This window comes from Euleptes europaea, chromosome 8 (assembly GCF_029931775.1).
Source record: "Euleptes europaea isolate rEulEur1 chromosome 8, rEulEur1.hap1, whole genome shotgun sequence".
NCBI classification, from domain to species: domain Eukaryota; kingdom Metazoa; phylum Chordata; class Lepidosauria; order Squamata; family Sphaerodactylidae; genus Euleptes; species Euleptes europaea.
The window spans coordinates 35,976,927-35,994,058 of NC_079319.1; the positions used below are offsets into that span (position 1 = coordinate 35,976,927).

At 39.5% G+C, this 17,132-nt stretch overlaps 1 protein-coding gene across 2 annotated transcripts in view; it reads left to right on the top strand.

Moving 5' to 3' along the window:
- The window catches only part of STAU2 (staufen double-stranded RNA binding protein 2), a 171,079-nt gene that overhangs the window by 45,713 nt on the left and 108,234 nt on the right, over positions 1–17,132 (top strand). For both annotated transcript variants that reach the window (XM_056854148.1, XM_056854147.1), the window contains exons 7-9: positions 619–831; positions 10,246–10,383; positions 15,092–15,223. In XM_056854148.1, the coding sequence (XP_056710126.1) occupies positions 619–831; positions 10,246–10,383; positions 15,092–15,223 (483 nt within the window). The remainder of the gene's footprint in view (positions 1–618; positions 832–10,245; positions 10,384–15,091; positions 15,224–17,132) is intronic.

The window sequence follows — 17,132 nt, forward strand, 5'->3', positions numbered from 1 at the left end:
TTAAAAAAACCCTGAAAATTAATATGAACCCCCCCTTTTAATGTCAGCAGTATATTGTAAGATTTCCAGGATATTTTGCATTCTCCTCTGAGGCATTTAGGAACATATATAATTTATCCTTTCAGTAAAACAGAAGACATTTCTTTTACCTTATTTAATGATCCTAAGGTGAAAGGAAATTTACATTATTAATGTATTCTAATCAATTGATTCCACGTGGGCGTAATCTAGAGAATTTTAGGCATGCCTGAATTCCATTGAAATTCTAAAGGTATGTAGCAAGCTTCAAACTTGAGAACACTTATTAAGAAGTAAATCCAGTAGACATCACAGGGACTTACCAAGTGAGTATGGTTAGGGTCTGGTTTAAAAATACTTTGAAAAAAAGATTATAGTGTAAGAAACAGATTGCTAAATTGGAATGGAAATTAACATGTTAAATTTTATGCTCTGAAACAATTATATTCATTATCAAGACTCATTTACAAAAGCTCATAATTAATCTTCCCATTAATGCTAATCATGCTCCTCAAAACTGTAACAAATGCTGATTTAGGTAAAAAGTTTTATAATGAATTCTATAACTATTTGATTTTCTTGTGCTTTCCTGTGAAATAGGTAATAAGGGAAAGTGGGCCACCACATATGAAGAGCTTTGTCACTCGAGTATCAGTAGGAGAGTTTTCAGCAGAAGGTGAAGGAAACAGCAAGAAACTCTCAAAGAAGCGTGCTGCAATAGCTGTCCTGCAAGAACTTCGGAAACTTTCCCCTCTTCCTGTGGTTGAAAAGCCAAAACTTCACTTTAAAAAACGTCCCAGAACTATATTAAAGGTAAGGATCTGAATATGTGTGAAAGACCCTGATGTAGATGAATAGCACTGCAAACAGAAATCTCCTTTTGTTCAATTCTTGTTTTGCAACACAATTATTTGAGTACTAGCAGTTTTATTTTAATGTAACTTAACACAAGCAGGGATGACTGCAACTGTTACTTCGTTTGGGATGACAGATCACTTTTTCCACAATACTATGCCTCTGCCGTCAGGAAAGATTTGACCATTGACATTTATTCCAGTATTTGTCTCTATACTGTCAACTTGAAATCCTTGGTTGTAATTTTCACATTTAGTTCCTGAATTCCTGGAAACTGATAGTGTCTAGTGCTAGCAGTGTGCATAGCATTTTCCTCAGTACAAGAGGACATCAAGAAAACAAAAGTAATGACTACAGGAGAATTACACAACTTTAAGGTTGACAATGAGGAAATTGAAATTGTTCAAGACTTTTATTCCTTGGCTCCACCATCAACCAAAAGGGAGACTGCAGCCAAGAAATTAGAAGGAGATTGAGACTGGGAAGGGCAGCCATGAAGGAGCTAGAAAAGATTTTGAAGTGTAAGGATGTGACTCTGGCCACCAAGACTAGATTAATTCATGCCATCATATTCCCTATTACTATGTATGGGTGTGAAAGCTGGACAATGAAGAAAGCTGATAGGAAGAAAATAGATTCCTTTGAAATGTGGTGTTGGAGGAAAGTGTTGCGGATTCCGTGGACTGCCAAAAAAACAAATCAGTGGGTTATAGATCAAATCAAGCCTGAACTGACCCTAGAAGCTAAAATGACTAAACTGAGGCTGTCGTATTTTGGTCACGTCATGAGACGACAAGAGTCACTGGAAAAGACCGTCATGATAGGAAAAGTTGAGGGCAGCAGGAAAAGAGGAAGACCCAACAAGAGATGGATTGACTCAATAAAGGAAGCCACAGCCTTCAATTTGCAAGATCTGAGCAAGGCTGTCAAAGATAGGACATTTTGGAGGACTTTCATTCATAGGGTCGCCATGAGTCAGAAGCGACTTGACGGCACTTAACACACACACACACACACACAAGAGGACAGGTAAGGAAACCAGCAAGGGGCTTGAGCCCCATGCTGGGATGTCTGCATTAACGAGTCTGTAAAGGAAGGCAGTGCCAAAGCTCAGAAGTAATTTATTTGTATTTGCTGAATTTGCCCAAATTAGCATCTTACCTGACACCTTTCAGATATTATGTACACAGATATTGCATACTTGGAAGATAATTGAAAATAATTTAGAAACTATGAAGTATCATTAACGCAGTACCTCTCAGTATCCAGTGAAACACCAGCTGAGAAGGCAGAAAACGTGTCATGGGGCTCTCCAGCAGTACCATAGTGCAAGGCTGGAAGCCAGTGTCCTTTAGCCTCTCTTCATATATCTCATAGATGATCATGCAGTGGTCCTTAATTGAACTCTGGCCTCAGTTGGAGCAACATCTCAGCTTCTAGTAACTATCCTTGGTCCCTTAGACCTACCACCTCATGTCCTGTTGGGACCTGATTATCGGACCTGGAGCCCTGGCTCTGAGATGAACAGCAAGGATCTGTGTGCCACTTCCAGGAAATCACTGGAACCACTCAATGTTTTTCACTTTCCTTTTATGACCCTAGAGTGGTGCTACCTTTTCTTTTCTTTGTTCTGCTTTCTTGCGGATTAAATTGAGAGCTACCAGGCAATCTCTCTTTCTTTGAACTATGTAAGGGAGTTTTAATAGTTTGCATCCTGCCTTAGGAAGGTTAATGATGACAGAGTCTGACAGACCCTTTATCAAATGAAAGAAAAAATGTTGCTGCCTTCATTCTCTGTCATGGCAGGCTTTCTGAGATTAGTGTCAACCCATACATTTACTTCTGCAGCACCTGCCAGCAAGGAACCTTTTGGAATTAGCCCATATGAGAAATGCCAAGGCAATTTTAAAAATAATTGCGTCTGATCTTAAGTTTATTTTAAAATTAGATGCATAAGAGATCTAGTCATAAGGAAGATAAGTGGTTGTCTGGTTAGGTGTTTGTTATAGATCCAGAATATAGAGTCCCCTGATGTTGCTAGGTCTGTTCTCTCCCAGGAGAGTCTGTGTCACCAGAATGTTCTAAAAAAATGGCAGTAATCCTCCCATGAAGTCTCTGCATTGTTTGTTTTTGCTGCTTTTACGGCTCCCATCTGATGAGCAGTTTTGTTTGTTCTATTTTTGTCATCTTTTTTTCAAAGGTTTAGCACCGAGACAAAGAAATCCAGCTGTATCCAGTTACATTGTTATGGGCTCATAAACTTTATAGACAAAACTGAGCAATACTTTTTTGGATCCCAGCAAAAGCTAAACTAGCTGCAGCCAAGCCATTGTCCTCACTGCTGTACCAGTCTGGCCATGAAAATGGCACTTGAAGGGCTAATTCTGAGGGCCAAACCGGAAGCCAGCTGAGAAGGAAACCCTGGTCACTTCCAAACAGCTGCCGCAGTGGCAGGGGAAGGGCCAGTGGAGGGTGCCGGTTTGTAGCAAAGTGGCAGGTGGAAGAGGGTGCTGAACTTTCCTCCTACCTGCTGATTTTCACCTGGAACCTGTTCCCTAGCCACTTTATCACAGTTGGGGTTTGGATAACTTTGTTTTGTAGTGAAAATCGGCCAGGGAAGGTAGCTGCGGAGGAAAAACAGGTCTGCATGGGAAGAGCTCCGCTACTTTTCTTGTCCGCTGCTGCTCAGTTGCAAGTTATGCCCTTCCTCCACTGCATTGTAGGTATCCAGATCTTGACTCCAAGGGGATCTGAACACACTGGGAAAATGGGCAGATACGAACAACATGCAATTCAACAAGAATAAGTGCGGAGTTCTACATCTGGGTAACGAAACTGAGAGCAAAGAGAAATAAAAGGCCTGCACCAGTAACAGGAGATGAAAAAAACGCCAAGGCCAATGGTGCAAAATAGGTTAAAAGATTTTTTATTACTCAGAATATATATTCCCTATGCGTTTCACCCAAGGGGCATCTTCAGGGGAATCTGTTTTTATTGTTTGTCAAAGAGAATAACCTTTAAATCAAAGAGAATAACCTGTAGTTATTGCACTAGTCCTTCAAATGAGCATAAATTCTGTAGCATCTGGGTAACAAAACAGAAGCATGCAGGCTGGATGGGGGATACACGTCTGAGTAGCCGTGTGTGTGAACAAGATCCTGGGGTGCAGGTGGAATGTAAGCTAAATATGAGCAGTCAGTGTGATGTTGTGGCAAAAAAGGCTAGTGCCATCTTGGAGGGTTTCAACAGAGGCAAAACATCCAGATTGCATAGTCCCGCTGTACACTGTATTGGTCAGGCTGTATCAGACTGTGTGGAGTTCTGGAGGCCTCACTTCAGAAAGGAGGTGGACAGAATGGAGCGGGTACAGAGGAGAGCGACGAGGATGATCAGGGGCCTGGAGATCAAGCCCTATGAGGAAAGGCTGAGGGAGTTGGGAATATTTAATCTGGAGAAGAGAAGATGGAGTGGGGACAATAAGCTGAATCCCTAACTGACCAGCCAAAAAGAAGCAAAGCCCCTGGAATAGACTCCATTCCACCCGAATTACTAAAAAACAAAGATTGGTGGGGCCCTTTTTTGGCATCACTCTTCATGTATATTGATAGAACTGGACATATACTAAGGGACTGGGGCATGGCTATAGTGGTGCCGTTTATTAAGAAGGGAAGGAGAGACAACCCTACAAGCTATAGGCCTACCAGTCTGCTCAGCGTCATCAGCAAACTGTATGCAAAGCATCTTTATGATAAACTATCAGCCTGGCTAGAATACAAGGCCATAAATAGCTGAAGAGCCAGCTGGGTTTAGAGAAGGCAGGTCTACCATAGATCATTGTCTAATCCTCCAGCACCTAGCCGAAAAATATTCTTCTAACGGCCCAGTTTCCCTGTATGCCGCCCTTACTGATTTAAAGGCAGCCTTTGATTCCATTTCAAGGATTAAACTCTGGGAGAAGTGGGAGAGTTCTACCATTGACCGCAGGCTCCTACATTTAATTCGCGTGCTATACGATGATACTGCTTTAAGGGTCAGATGCAGCAGGCAAGGGCATCTCTCAAAGGCAATCAGTACCTTCAAAGGCGTTAAACAAGGCTGTATTTTGCGCCAAAGCTGTTTCTTTTTATATTAACAACATGATCAGCAGTCTAAGGGATCCTGAATTCCATCCTCCCAAGCTAGCTGATTGCAACTTGTCTGTTCTGTTGTATGCTGATGATGCGGTTTTACTATCTAGAACCCCAGTGGGCCTTAGAAGAGCCATGTGGAGGCTAGTTCAATACAGCTCTGATGAACAGCTAGAGATTAACTATGCAAAGACCAAAACCATGGCCTTTGGTAGACATCTGAAAGTGAGAGCGTGGAGTTCAAATGGTCATCAAATAGAACAAGTGGCCAAGTTTAAATATCTTGGAGTAGTCTTACACGCCTCTGGTTCAACGGATGCCCATAGTGAATATCTAGCAGAGGACAAAAATCTGCCTTCGAAATAATTAAATTCTTAAGAGCTGAAGGAGGGCACTATATTCCAGCTGCTTTCAAACTATACCAGACCAAAACGTTGGCCCAAATGCTGTTTGGGACCGTGTTAGGACCACCTTCATCGTGCTTTGCTCCACTTGAGCGAGTTCAATCAAAATTCCTGAGAGCAGTCTTACACTTGCTCCGTTGCGTGCCTAATGCAGTCATGCGACTGGAGACAGGAATGGTGAGGGTAGAATCAAGAGTCTGCTTTGCTTCCATCATTCTGTGGCTTAAATTACATTTAAACCCCCAAGGCTTGATGCCATTGATTCTGCAGGGCAGTTTTCAGTCCCTGTGGCTTAAGGAGGTCTTTGACAAAATGGTGGGGCTGTGCTTCTTTCCGCTATCTCTTTTGAAACAGGGCAAAGACCAGGCAATACGCTTTCTGAAACAAAGGGTACATGACACCGAATGCCAGACAGATCTTGGGAGATCACCGTCCTTTTTGTCATCTGAAAAAATCTAAATATATTGTCTCCCCTGCAGCCTACCTAACTCATCTGGAAATTATTAAGCATAGGAAAGCCTGTACTCTTGCCAGATGCCAGGTCCTTCCATCAGCAGTTTTGGAAGGAAGATACAAGAAGGTTCCCATAGCGGAAAGGTTCTGTCCCTGCAGGTCAGGGGATGTTGAAACCACAGAACATGTCCTGATTACATACCCATATTATCAGAAAGTTCGCATAAGATTTATTTTCCCACTGGTTAAAAATTTCCTTGGCCAGATTTACCCTGGCCAAGCTGTTATTAAAAGATGAAAAACCTCAGGTTTCTATCCAGACCCTAGATTCTGCACTGCAACTATTAAAATCTGCCATAGCCAGCTAGGAAAAGAATAAGCGGTTCAATTAATTATATAAAGGGGTCATCGTTAAGCCTATGATGTCTTGCATTTTTAACCCTGTCTTTTAGACCTTTAATATGAAAATAGGCACAGGTTACTGTGTGCTGTATGTGTATTTGCTGGTCATTGACTGTATTATTAAAGATTTGATTTGATTTTCTATTATTCTATTCAGTGGTGATCTGGGCTTGCCATCTAATTTTGGCAACATCAAATTCTGGCAGCTCCAATTCCCTGTATCCATAGTAGAAAACTTGAGATCCTCCAGATCCCAGATATCTCCAGCTATATATACCTTCTACTTTTCTTGTTGCTCTACTCTGACAGACACACAGGCTTCCCTCTAACACCCTTCCAATTGACATATTGATTAGTCTAGAGGATAAGCAGGGAAGATTGTTTGCCATGTATTGCCAAATATATGATTGTGCTTCATCTGCAGTAGAATGCATCACTGCTTGTGCCTCTGTGACTTAAACCTTTTCATTGGGGTATAATAGGATTGCAATCTGGCATAGTGTTTAAATGTACGATTTGTAGCCAGTATGTGCTACACTGCCAGATTGCTCTTCTTGTGGTGTGAAGGATTGGGGAAAAGGCCTGTAGGTCACCAGGTTGTTGCTGTTGTATGGTAGTGGAAGAGTATCACTGGATCTGGGAACTGCAAACCCATCCTTCATTTACTAATTCCAGCCCAGTAGTTCACTGTATTCTTACTCAGGAAGCTGAAGAGATGGGTAGCGCCTCTCTGTTGGGAGGACACAAACCTAGGAGCTCAGAGTGATCAAGAGCCACACACGCTTTTAGGTATGTTGATATTTGTCAAACATTCTGGCTTTATCCAGAAACATTTATTGTTACTATACATGGTCTTGAAAGTCAAGACCTTAGTGCTTGAAATTAGTGGGTCTACAGATGTTAATTCCTGGTGTTGTGTGTGTGGGTGTGTTTTTTTTTAAAAAAAGATCAGTAATTGCTCCTTGCAGTGAACCCAAAGACTTGTTCAAATGTGTGCGCATTTCAGGATTTTTGATTGTTTTGTTTACTATGTTGATTAACTGCTACTTAGAAGTTGTCTGGTTTCACTCTGATTTTCAAGAACCTGTTGGAGTGCCATGTCCAAGTTGCCTTTTAATTATCATGTCCATAAATGCTTGTTGACTCGTAACCCACCCACCATGGTCTCCCCCACCCCTTACAGGATATTAGTGTGCTTTCTAGTGCTCTAAATGAAGCTTTTTTCCCCTGAGCCTTCTAAATTCCTATGAGCTCAAGTTTCTTAAATTGAGTGTTTATTCCTGGTGGCAGTGGATTTATTGCTGCTTCTAGGATTCATGAGCTTCATTGTAGAGGGGCTGGTCCTGATTTGTGTATTCATCTGAAATTCCTTCTGAAAGGGTGGATGGGGGAAGGGGCAGAGTTGGACTTATCTGCACTAAATCTGATCAAACTCAGGTGTTGTGGAAGTCAGCCATATGCCACCCCCTATATAATTTGTGAAACATTACCACTTAAGGCTTAGCATCATAAAAGCAATCTCTTTAGCCTCTCATCTCTGCAGTGTGCTTTGTAAGTGTCCCTCCCCTCCCACATCTTATTTTATTGGAGTTGGCTGGGGAGGGGGCTAATAATAATTATGTAGTAAAGCAGTCAGAGCTATTTGACCATGAGTGATGTTTCCTTGCACCTTGTTAAGTCACTTGCAGCAGTACAATGCAAAGCAGGTTCCTTCAGAGTCAGCAAAAAACAGTTATGCCTGGAGTCCTTGGATGTAAGCCAGTTTAGTCCCATAGAAGTTGACAAGAGTAACACTACCATTCTAATAGTGTGAAGTCAGTGGGCTTAGAAGGGTATAATTGCTTAGGATGGCACTGCAACTCTCCTGAAATGTGTCTTGTGTTGGATGTAAATTCTGATAAATGTAGCATATAAATACAGGGATTATTTTGACGATACAGACTGAGACCTTATCTATGAAGAGTTGCTATTCTTTATATTTATGTATACCTTATCTAAATCCTATGGTTCATACACTGGCAAAGTAATCAGCTTTAGCTTAAATTTAACTTAAGTTTTGTTTTGAATTGTATATCTAATTGTATTTGTGATTCTCTTTTAGTGTAGTGTTTCCTTTATTGTTTAATATTTAATAATGTTATGGTCTATAACTAAGTATAATAAATTTTGAATGAGTAACATGCTTAAGTTTAACAACTTTGCTTGTTTGGTTTGCAAATCAGTTCCTATGTCTTCTGTATGCAAGGTTCATTTATACTTCACTTATAAATTATTCCTTTCTATTGTGGCACATGAACCAAACACATGAGATATCCGATAAATTGTGCCTTAGTCTTCCTGCATAAGTTACTCCCAGTGCACACTTCCACAGTATCAATTTTGATAGCTATCTACTCCAAGTAAGCATTTTTCTTACACATAATTTGTCATGGGGTTGTTTTATATACGATGGCAGGAGGGAGGTCAATCTGTCTTTCAATCTTGTCTCATTGTATAATGTTAGGGAAACTAATCTCTCTGACCTTTCTCCTTTCCCATCTACCCAAATGGTGCAGTAAAATTTGCCAACCTCACTGAATTATTGTGAGGATTTATGTGGATTAAACATTTTGAAAAGAAAATTCTCTGTTCAAAGCCATTTTTATCATTCAGAAACTTAAGAGGACTGAAAATGTTTTAGAACTCTACTTATTCTGAAGGATACAGGTGACGATCTCTTGAATGTGGAAAGCTGACATAGGAAATTGATTGGAAAACACACTTGGTTGTTCTACATGATGTGCAGTTGAGGATATATAGCAGATTTGTTGTTAATATAAGATGGTTTGGACTCTGAGGCATTCCAGACCCTGATGCCTTAAAGGGAGACAAAAGTAATTTGCAGCTGTTCTGGTCCAAAGTCAAATCCAGAAACAAAGCAGTATCCATACCTTTATGAATTCTTCATCAGGCTATATGTTACAAAATAAAAGAGAGGTAGAAGAAAAAAGAATAAAAGAGAGGGCAGAAGAAAAGATGTTTCAGGCCATGATTTTAATGCCTGTTCTTGCCAGTATTCCTGCACTTACCGTAATGCTGGCAGGTAAGGAGATATGAAATGGTGCCATTGGAGAGCCAAGGAGCCCAATTCTGATCACCCCCGAGCAGGTAATATGCAAGGGATGTTTTGCCCAAAGGCTGTATCTTGAACTGGAACTGCTGGGTGAAGTTAGGGAGGGTGAATAACAAGTACATCAATTTTGTTTCTTCTCCACTTTTATAATCAAGGCCTCTTACCAGATCTGCTTAGATTCTTTGTGGTTTCTGTGCAGCCACACACATGTCTTCTGTGCCTAAGCTGCTTTTTGATCCTGCTTGCGCCTTTCTCTTGCACGCTCTGTATCTTCTTTGCCGTTGTGTTATTTTCTGGGTTCACATTATACCACACTTGTGGGAAATATTGTTGTAATACGATAGTTGCTCACTAAGAAGTGTATGTGGGAGTCTGAAATTTACACTTGCCTTGCTTTTCCCCCCTCACTAGACACAGAGATCCTTATGTGATAATCCTGATCATCCATCTCTGTCATTAGGAGATGGAAGGCACTGTTTATCTTGCTATTTTGCCTTAAGGAACTAAGTCAGTCCACCCTAAAGCTTTTAACAGCAAGGTTCCCCTCCCCATAAGATTCTCTTGCATAGGTGTGAAGTTGTAGAGTGGGTTGTTACTGACCTTGTTCATGGAAGTTCCTAACAGGTAAGAGGTTATTCCATTCTGAATGGATATAGTTGAAAGGGTAGTCCACAAGTAAAATAAATAATTTGACTCCTTCTGTTGTATATTTCCATGTGAAGACATCTATGGAAATCTCTTCAGGAGTTAACCAATGTATATAAAAATTAATGATGTGTATGACAGAAAAATCATTAAAACAATAAATTTTGCAACATACTTTATGATAGGTGCCAGAAAAAACAACCAGGCTTTAATTTTTAATTTGCTTTAGACTGGACCAGAATATGGCCAAGGCATGAACCCCATTAGCCGTCTGGCTCAGATTCAGCAAGCCAAAAGGGAGAAGGAGCCAGAATATCTTCTTCTTTCAGAAAGAGGTATGCCTCGTCGCCGGGAGTTTGTTATGCAGGTATGTTCAGTTATAATATTTCGATGAAGGACTTTAATTTTTTCTGACTAAATGGGAGAAAAGATCCAGACTATGGGATAAGATTGGAAAGGCACCTTTGTATACAACTTTATGATTATAATACAAGGATGATATTCTCCAGTGCCCTTAATTCTTCTGATTATCCATTTGACTTTTTGTAGTGTGAAAGCAAGCTGAAGAACCAAACAGTGTTAGCAGAGTTTAAACATTTTCACTTCCTGGGTTAATATTCAAATGTCACAAAGGGAAGGTACCCCATTTTTCAGCTGTAGATATTCTCCCATTTGCAGTGCAATAGCAGACTCCCCCTTCCTTGTTCGGCTGTCTTTCTCTTCTGTGCTGATGTAACTCTTCTGTGCTGATGTAACAATGCTATATGTTTAATCTAATTCTGATGTAACTATTAATGCAATATGTTTAATCTAATTCTCAAGAAATGATTCACAGTGAATTCCTGAGAGGAATGCCTGCGCCGGGCTTAGGAGGCAACCCAGCGGTGTTGCCTCTTACAGAGGTTTTGGTACCAAAACTCCATGCATAGGAGATACGCCAGCAAAAAGTGTATCAAAAAGCAAAAACCTGGCATATCTTGACAAAAACAAAAAGGGACGTTCCCGAGCCGAAACTGGCCCCCCGGCCAGTGCCGGAACACCCTGGGAATGTCTCCTAGGGCGCCAGAACGCCTCCCGGCTCGCTGCCGCAGCCTGTGCCAGTGGCCGGCAGTGGCGGCAGCAGGCCCAGCGCTGCCACGGCGGTGGACAGGGACTGGCATCTGGGCCTGCATGCCGGTGCTGGGGCCACTCACGCTGGCGTGCACCTTCCGGGCACCCGCATTGTGGGCCCCTGCACTGGCGGAGGCCTTTGTCGGCCTCTTCTTTCAGGAATGGGCTGTAAGTCTGTTGCACTATCAATATTAGTTCTGTAGAACTAGAGATCCTTCCATCCTATGCAATGTTTTAATTGATGTTTTTATGTTTCTGTATGTATTTTACCTCTGGTTTTAATTATATGTTTTTGTTGGTTTTAATGGTTTTAAAGATTTTATGTGATTTTTATTTTGTATTTTTTAATTCATTAGCTGCCTTGCCAGCCCTTATGAGGGCAAAAGGTGGGCTATAGATGCTGTAAAATACATAAGTAGAGATAGTTCTGTGGCTTTCATAGAAAAGAATTCAAAAGCTGTAGAAAGCCAAAGAGCCAATCCTTACACGCTTAATTACTGAGTTTTGAACTGGTTCATGTTTCTTCACTGATATTCCAAAAGTTTTACTTTGGCTTTATTTTTCCTTCATTATATTACACCTATTTGGTTTATTTTGCCAACTTTACCTTCATGGTTTTCATTTATTATTTCTGTTTAAGTTTATGCTGCCCTGCTGCCCTTGTTAAATGGGTATGTTTTTAGAAGCAAACCTTAATATACTTATGAACACACTTCAGTACAAATAATTGACTTTTCCAAATGCTTAAACTCCACTCTTAAATAATTTACTCAGAAGTGAATCCTTTTAATTTCATTGGAAAGACAGAGCCCCAGGTCAGGAGGTTGGTTTTAAAGCTGTGCCAGGGCAGATCTTCAAATTTCTCTTTTCTTCTTGTTTTGACCTTGTTGTTGTTGTGTTTTCTTTAATATGTTAAGGTCCTTGAAAGGTATATTAATACCTCATGCAGAAACATCTTACGTTGCCTTTCTAAAAAAGCCATCGTGATTTCTGTCTAAATGGGAAACAGGAGTAGAAAAAAGCCAATAACCTGACAGATAAATCTATATAGTTCCAAGTATATCAAATTGTGAAATATATATTGTGAAGCTCACTTCTATAAAGTTGCAAACTTCCAAAGCAAAAATGCTAATATAGTAATTTACAGTTTATTTGACAATTTATAAAAAGAATTTAGGAGCAATAATTATTTGTGACAGATTTTAGAACAATATATGGAAATAATCATTATGCATGCAGTCCTAAGGGGGGGAAGCTCTGTAGGAGCTGACGTGACCCCACACCAGCATAAGTGCCCCTTTTACCCAGGATAAGGGGCATTTACACTGTCCTGGCAAACACAGCGTCATCTAGGAGCCACGGAGCTGCACCAGCCCCTGCCGCCAGCACAGCCACACTGGCAGGGCATTCCCAGAAGGAAAAGCCTGCAGCTGTGGGGGGGGGGGGCATTCCTGGGGCGGAGCTGCCTTTAGGCAGTTTCCTAACCCCTTTTGCCTGGGGAATGCCCCTTCTGATGCTGCATTGCTGCGCCACCTTTTTGGGTGGTGCAGCCTCACTGCAGTCAGTGGGGACATTTTCTTTTTATTTATTTGTAAAACGTTTTAAATTTCTTTTTGGTGGCTGTGGATCTACCCCCCTTTCAGGAATGGGCTGCTCGCCATACCACATCAGCTTCAGTAAAAGAGCTCAGTGCCAAACATCCACAGAGAATACATAATGCTATGCTAGATCTATAAAACCAACTTCTCCCACCTGTTGGAAAGGTTGGGTTTATAAATCAGGTAGCGTGGATAGAAAAACTGATGTTTTAGTTCAAATTGGCCATATATTTTGTCCCATCGGGCAAGTGTTAAATTTTAATAAAACGTGGGTATTGACTGTTTTATAGTCAAAGAAAATTATTATTGGATATTGCAAATTATTCTGTTCCTTTGAAAGGACCAGATCCAGCCATAGATTAACCCTGTTAATTTAATGGGTGAGTTAAGCATGTGTTTAATTCTTTCCCGAAAGCAATAGGACTTCAAAGTGTTTAAGTCTGAATATATATTTCTTTTAAAAATTGAATCTTGCAATTTTTAAATGTGAGCTGCTTTGGGGCATCTAATCAAAAAGCAAATGAAAACAAAAATCAAATAAATATTGTATTTGGTTATACCCTGTTCATAGCTGTTACAGTTTATATAATATACTATAATAGTTCCAAAAGTTTCACACTAAAATCATATCATTCTGAATTCCCAGTAGATTTATTATGTCCTTCAAAAAGTAAAATGTCTTTTGCATTAACTTCTTAAACTGTGTTTTCATTTATTTTAATTGAAAGTGGAAGTAAAGTATCCAGAGATAATATGTTCATTTTTATCTGTCACACAAAGAGCAAGTTTAGATGTGATGAAATGGATCCAATTACTTATGCTGACCGTTAAATAAACAGAAGAAAACCTCTGATGACATTAGTTGGTGTTCTGTTCCCAGAGTTAATTTCAGAAAGCTTTTTCTTTGTAGTCAGACCTTTAATCCTTGATAGATGTTACAATAATACCTAAGCCAGTTTTACAGGTCTGAGAAATAGCAGTTCAGAGAATAGCATCACACAATCAATTTCACTTAATTATAGCATTTTAATTTTGTTTCACATTCTTAATAAACGTGATCAGTGAGCTGTGTTTCGTTGCATTTGTACAGTTTCATATGGTAGTTATAGTACTTTAATTTTAAAAAAACAGGAAAGTAAAGTTATAACATTTGATTTTTTTTAAATGTGTGGATTTTCTTGTAAAGAAGAGAATTGCTTGTATGTTTATTCAGTATGTACTTTGGGAAACAACCATCAAATTAAAATAAGTTCTAAACAGGTGTGAAGGAAAAACAATATTAATTTTGTTGCTGTAATTAAGGATATTACGCTGAGAGATAATTTGTAGATTTGAACTCAGGATTCCCTTGTCCAAGTGAGACGCTTGATCTGCTATAATGCACAGGCTTCATGAAAGAGTAATGTACTGGCTTCAAATCAGGAAGCAGGTCCCATAGCTGCTTGCAAAGTCTTGCTGTAACTTTTTGTGGGAATGCCACTTTTTAAAGTGAACACATGAGAAGATAAAATAAGCAGCAGGGTTGAATAGGTTGAATTGATTTTTGTTTTTCATTCCTAATTTGCTATGGGAAGTTGCATTTTTGTTGGAAAAAGGACAGAAAGAAATGACAGTTCTGGATAACTGAAATCAGTAGGCTGTACATTTCCACATATATGTGCAAAGAAGAAAGGTTTTTAGTGTATCTAAGTCTTCATGAACTCAATAAAGATTTTTCAAAGGTTTGATCAGAATAAAATTTACATGAGGAATATTTGTTGAATTTTTTTCGTAGGAAGACTGTCAGGGCTACTAGACTTTCTACTAAACTTGCTTGGCAAAAAAATCCGAAATAGTGTTAGTCAATCATTCATCTTGACCTAGAAATTAAAGGGTTGGAGGACAATGCTAGGGATTTGGATGAAAGGGTGTTAATTATTTTATTTACCTTTTATTTATATACTTCATTATTACCTGACTCCTCCCCCCCATGGAATTTATAACATTTGCCCCTTCTCCATTGTATCCTCACAACAAGGTAGGCTAGGCTGAGAATGTGGGACCATCCCACAGTCACTCAGCAAGCTTCTATGGAAGGGTGGGAATTCAAACCCGGGTCTCCCAGATTCTGGTCTGACACTCTAACCACTATACCTCACTGTCTTTTATATGCAATTACAGATAAAGCATAAACATGGCTCTAGATGTAAAAACATAAAAGAACAATTCCCCAGGTTTCCTTTTCATTGTGTTTTAACAGTGCAATCCTGACCAGCGTTCCCTTTTAGGTCCATTGCAGCCAGCGGGCTTAGAAAGGTGTAACTGATTAGGACGGCACTGCTAGAGGACCAAGTTTTAATGACTCATCTTTTTGTTGTGTTTTACTAGGTCAAAGTGGGCAATGACATTACCACCGGAACAGGCCCCAACAAGAAAATAGCAAAAAGAAATGCTGCTGAAGCCATGTTACTACAGCTTGGCTACAAGGCCTCTTTGCCACTTCAAGAACAGGCAGAAAAGGTAAAATGTGACCCTGGTGGGATATTTTTCATGTGATCTCAACACATTGCTTTTTTTTGCAGAACTTTGAATATATTTATTTAACATTTATATGCCTGTCTTTCTCCTGAGCATCTCAGGACCAAAGTAAGTCCCAATGCTGCCACTACAGTTGCTCACAGTTTGTTGGGCCTATAGTCCTATTTGCAGTTCTCTAAAGGGGTCTAGTCAAAATGGGCTATGCTGTTCAAGTGAGACAACAAACAAAATGCTGTTCTCAACAGATCAAACGAATTCAATTGTAGGTAAATGCTTTCTGTTAAAAAAAAACTTACAATTTTTGTGATCATCTGTTCATGCCTTGTGAACAGATTAGATTGTTTATTTGCGGCCTTTGGCCAGATAAAACAAGATACATGGGCTAAAATGGTCTTACCGACAAAGGTTGCCTTGTGAGCATTTTTTTTACTCTTCAGGTCTGTACCTCTTAAAAGTCAAAATACTAATATAATTAACACTTTGTATCAAAAAGCTTGTATTTTCATATCCGACTTTGGAAAAAAATGTGACTAGCCTTCACCATATCTTCACATTTAGTACATCTTTGTCATTCTAACACCAGAATGTTATCCAAGTTTTTATTTTTGAAACCAGAACACAGTACAAGAGATACAAACAAGCAAAATGCAAAAGCAAAGCTCATATAAGGGATGAACATTTCTGGAAATATTTGAAACCATTAAAAAAAACTGGCTTCCTCACTAGAAAAACAAAGTACTTATTTCTTGTTTAATCTAAATTTATTTGTTGCTTTAACAACATGAAGGTCATCGCCTATCAAATTGTTCTCTTTGGTATATTTATGAAACATAAAAGAATAAATTCATTCGTACTCCACAAAGTCAAATTGCAATTATACCCAGTATAATTGCTGAGGCCTGTGCTACCTTAACATATGTATCCTTGGGGTTTTTGTTTTGTTTTTGTTTGTTTTTTTGTTATTTGAGGCATAGGAGAAAGCAAAGGTTGAAAATATTTACTCACTTATTCTGAAAATTTTAATGCCATCACTCCAGAGTCCTGCTCAAGGCAATTTACAACTAAGATAATAAAGAAATGAAAGATAATAAAACCATGAAAACCAAAAGCTATTAAAAAACAAGTCAGTTCCATTAAAACAAGCCATTCTAAAAATCAAGCCAGGACTATTAAAATAAGCCAGAACATTGTAACAGCATAAAATAAACACTGAGCCCCTAAAATGATGTAGGTTAAAGGGCCAGAGGTGGACCATAAAACATTTAAAAGATTTAAAAAAATAGTTACAGCCTGGGTATTGAAAAAAAATGCTTTAGCCTAGTACTTAAAAGAAAGTAAGGTGGATGCCAGGTGAGCCTCACAGAGGAGGACATTCTACAGGCAAAGTGCCTCTACTGAAAAAAAAAAAAACACCTGTCTCTGGTTGCTACCTGCCTCACCTGGGGGTGCATAGAGCAGGGCTTCAGAAGAGGATCTTTACTGGCAGGCTGCAAAACCATGAGTGGAGTTGGTCCTTCAGGTATAGAAAACACAAATTAAAAGAGAGTATATTATTTGGGCCCTGATCTGGATAGCCCAGGCTAGCCTGATCTCAGCAGATCTCAAAAGCTAAGCAGGGTCAGTCCTGGCAAGTATTTGGATGGGAGACCTCCAAGGAATACCATAGTCGTGATGTGAAGGCCAACAATGGCAATCCACCTTTGAACATCTCTTGCCTTGCAAACCTTACTAGGGATCACCATAAGTCAGATGTGACTTGACAGCAATAAATAAATGCTTGGACAGAAACATTCTCATATAGTAAACTGTTTGATTCTACTGTTGTATATCATGTAATTTGCCTTCAGTCTCGGTGAGAAAAGTTGGCTATAACAAAATAAACAGTAAATAA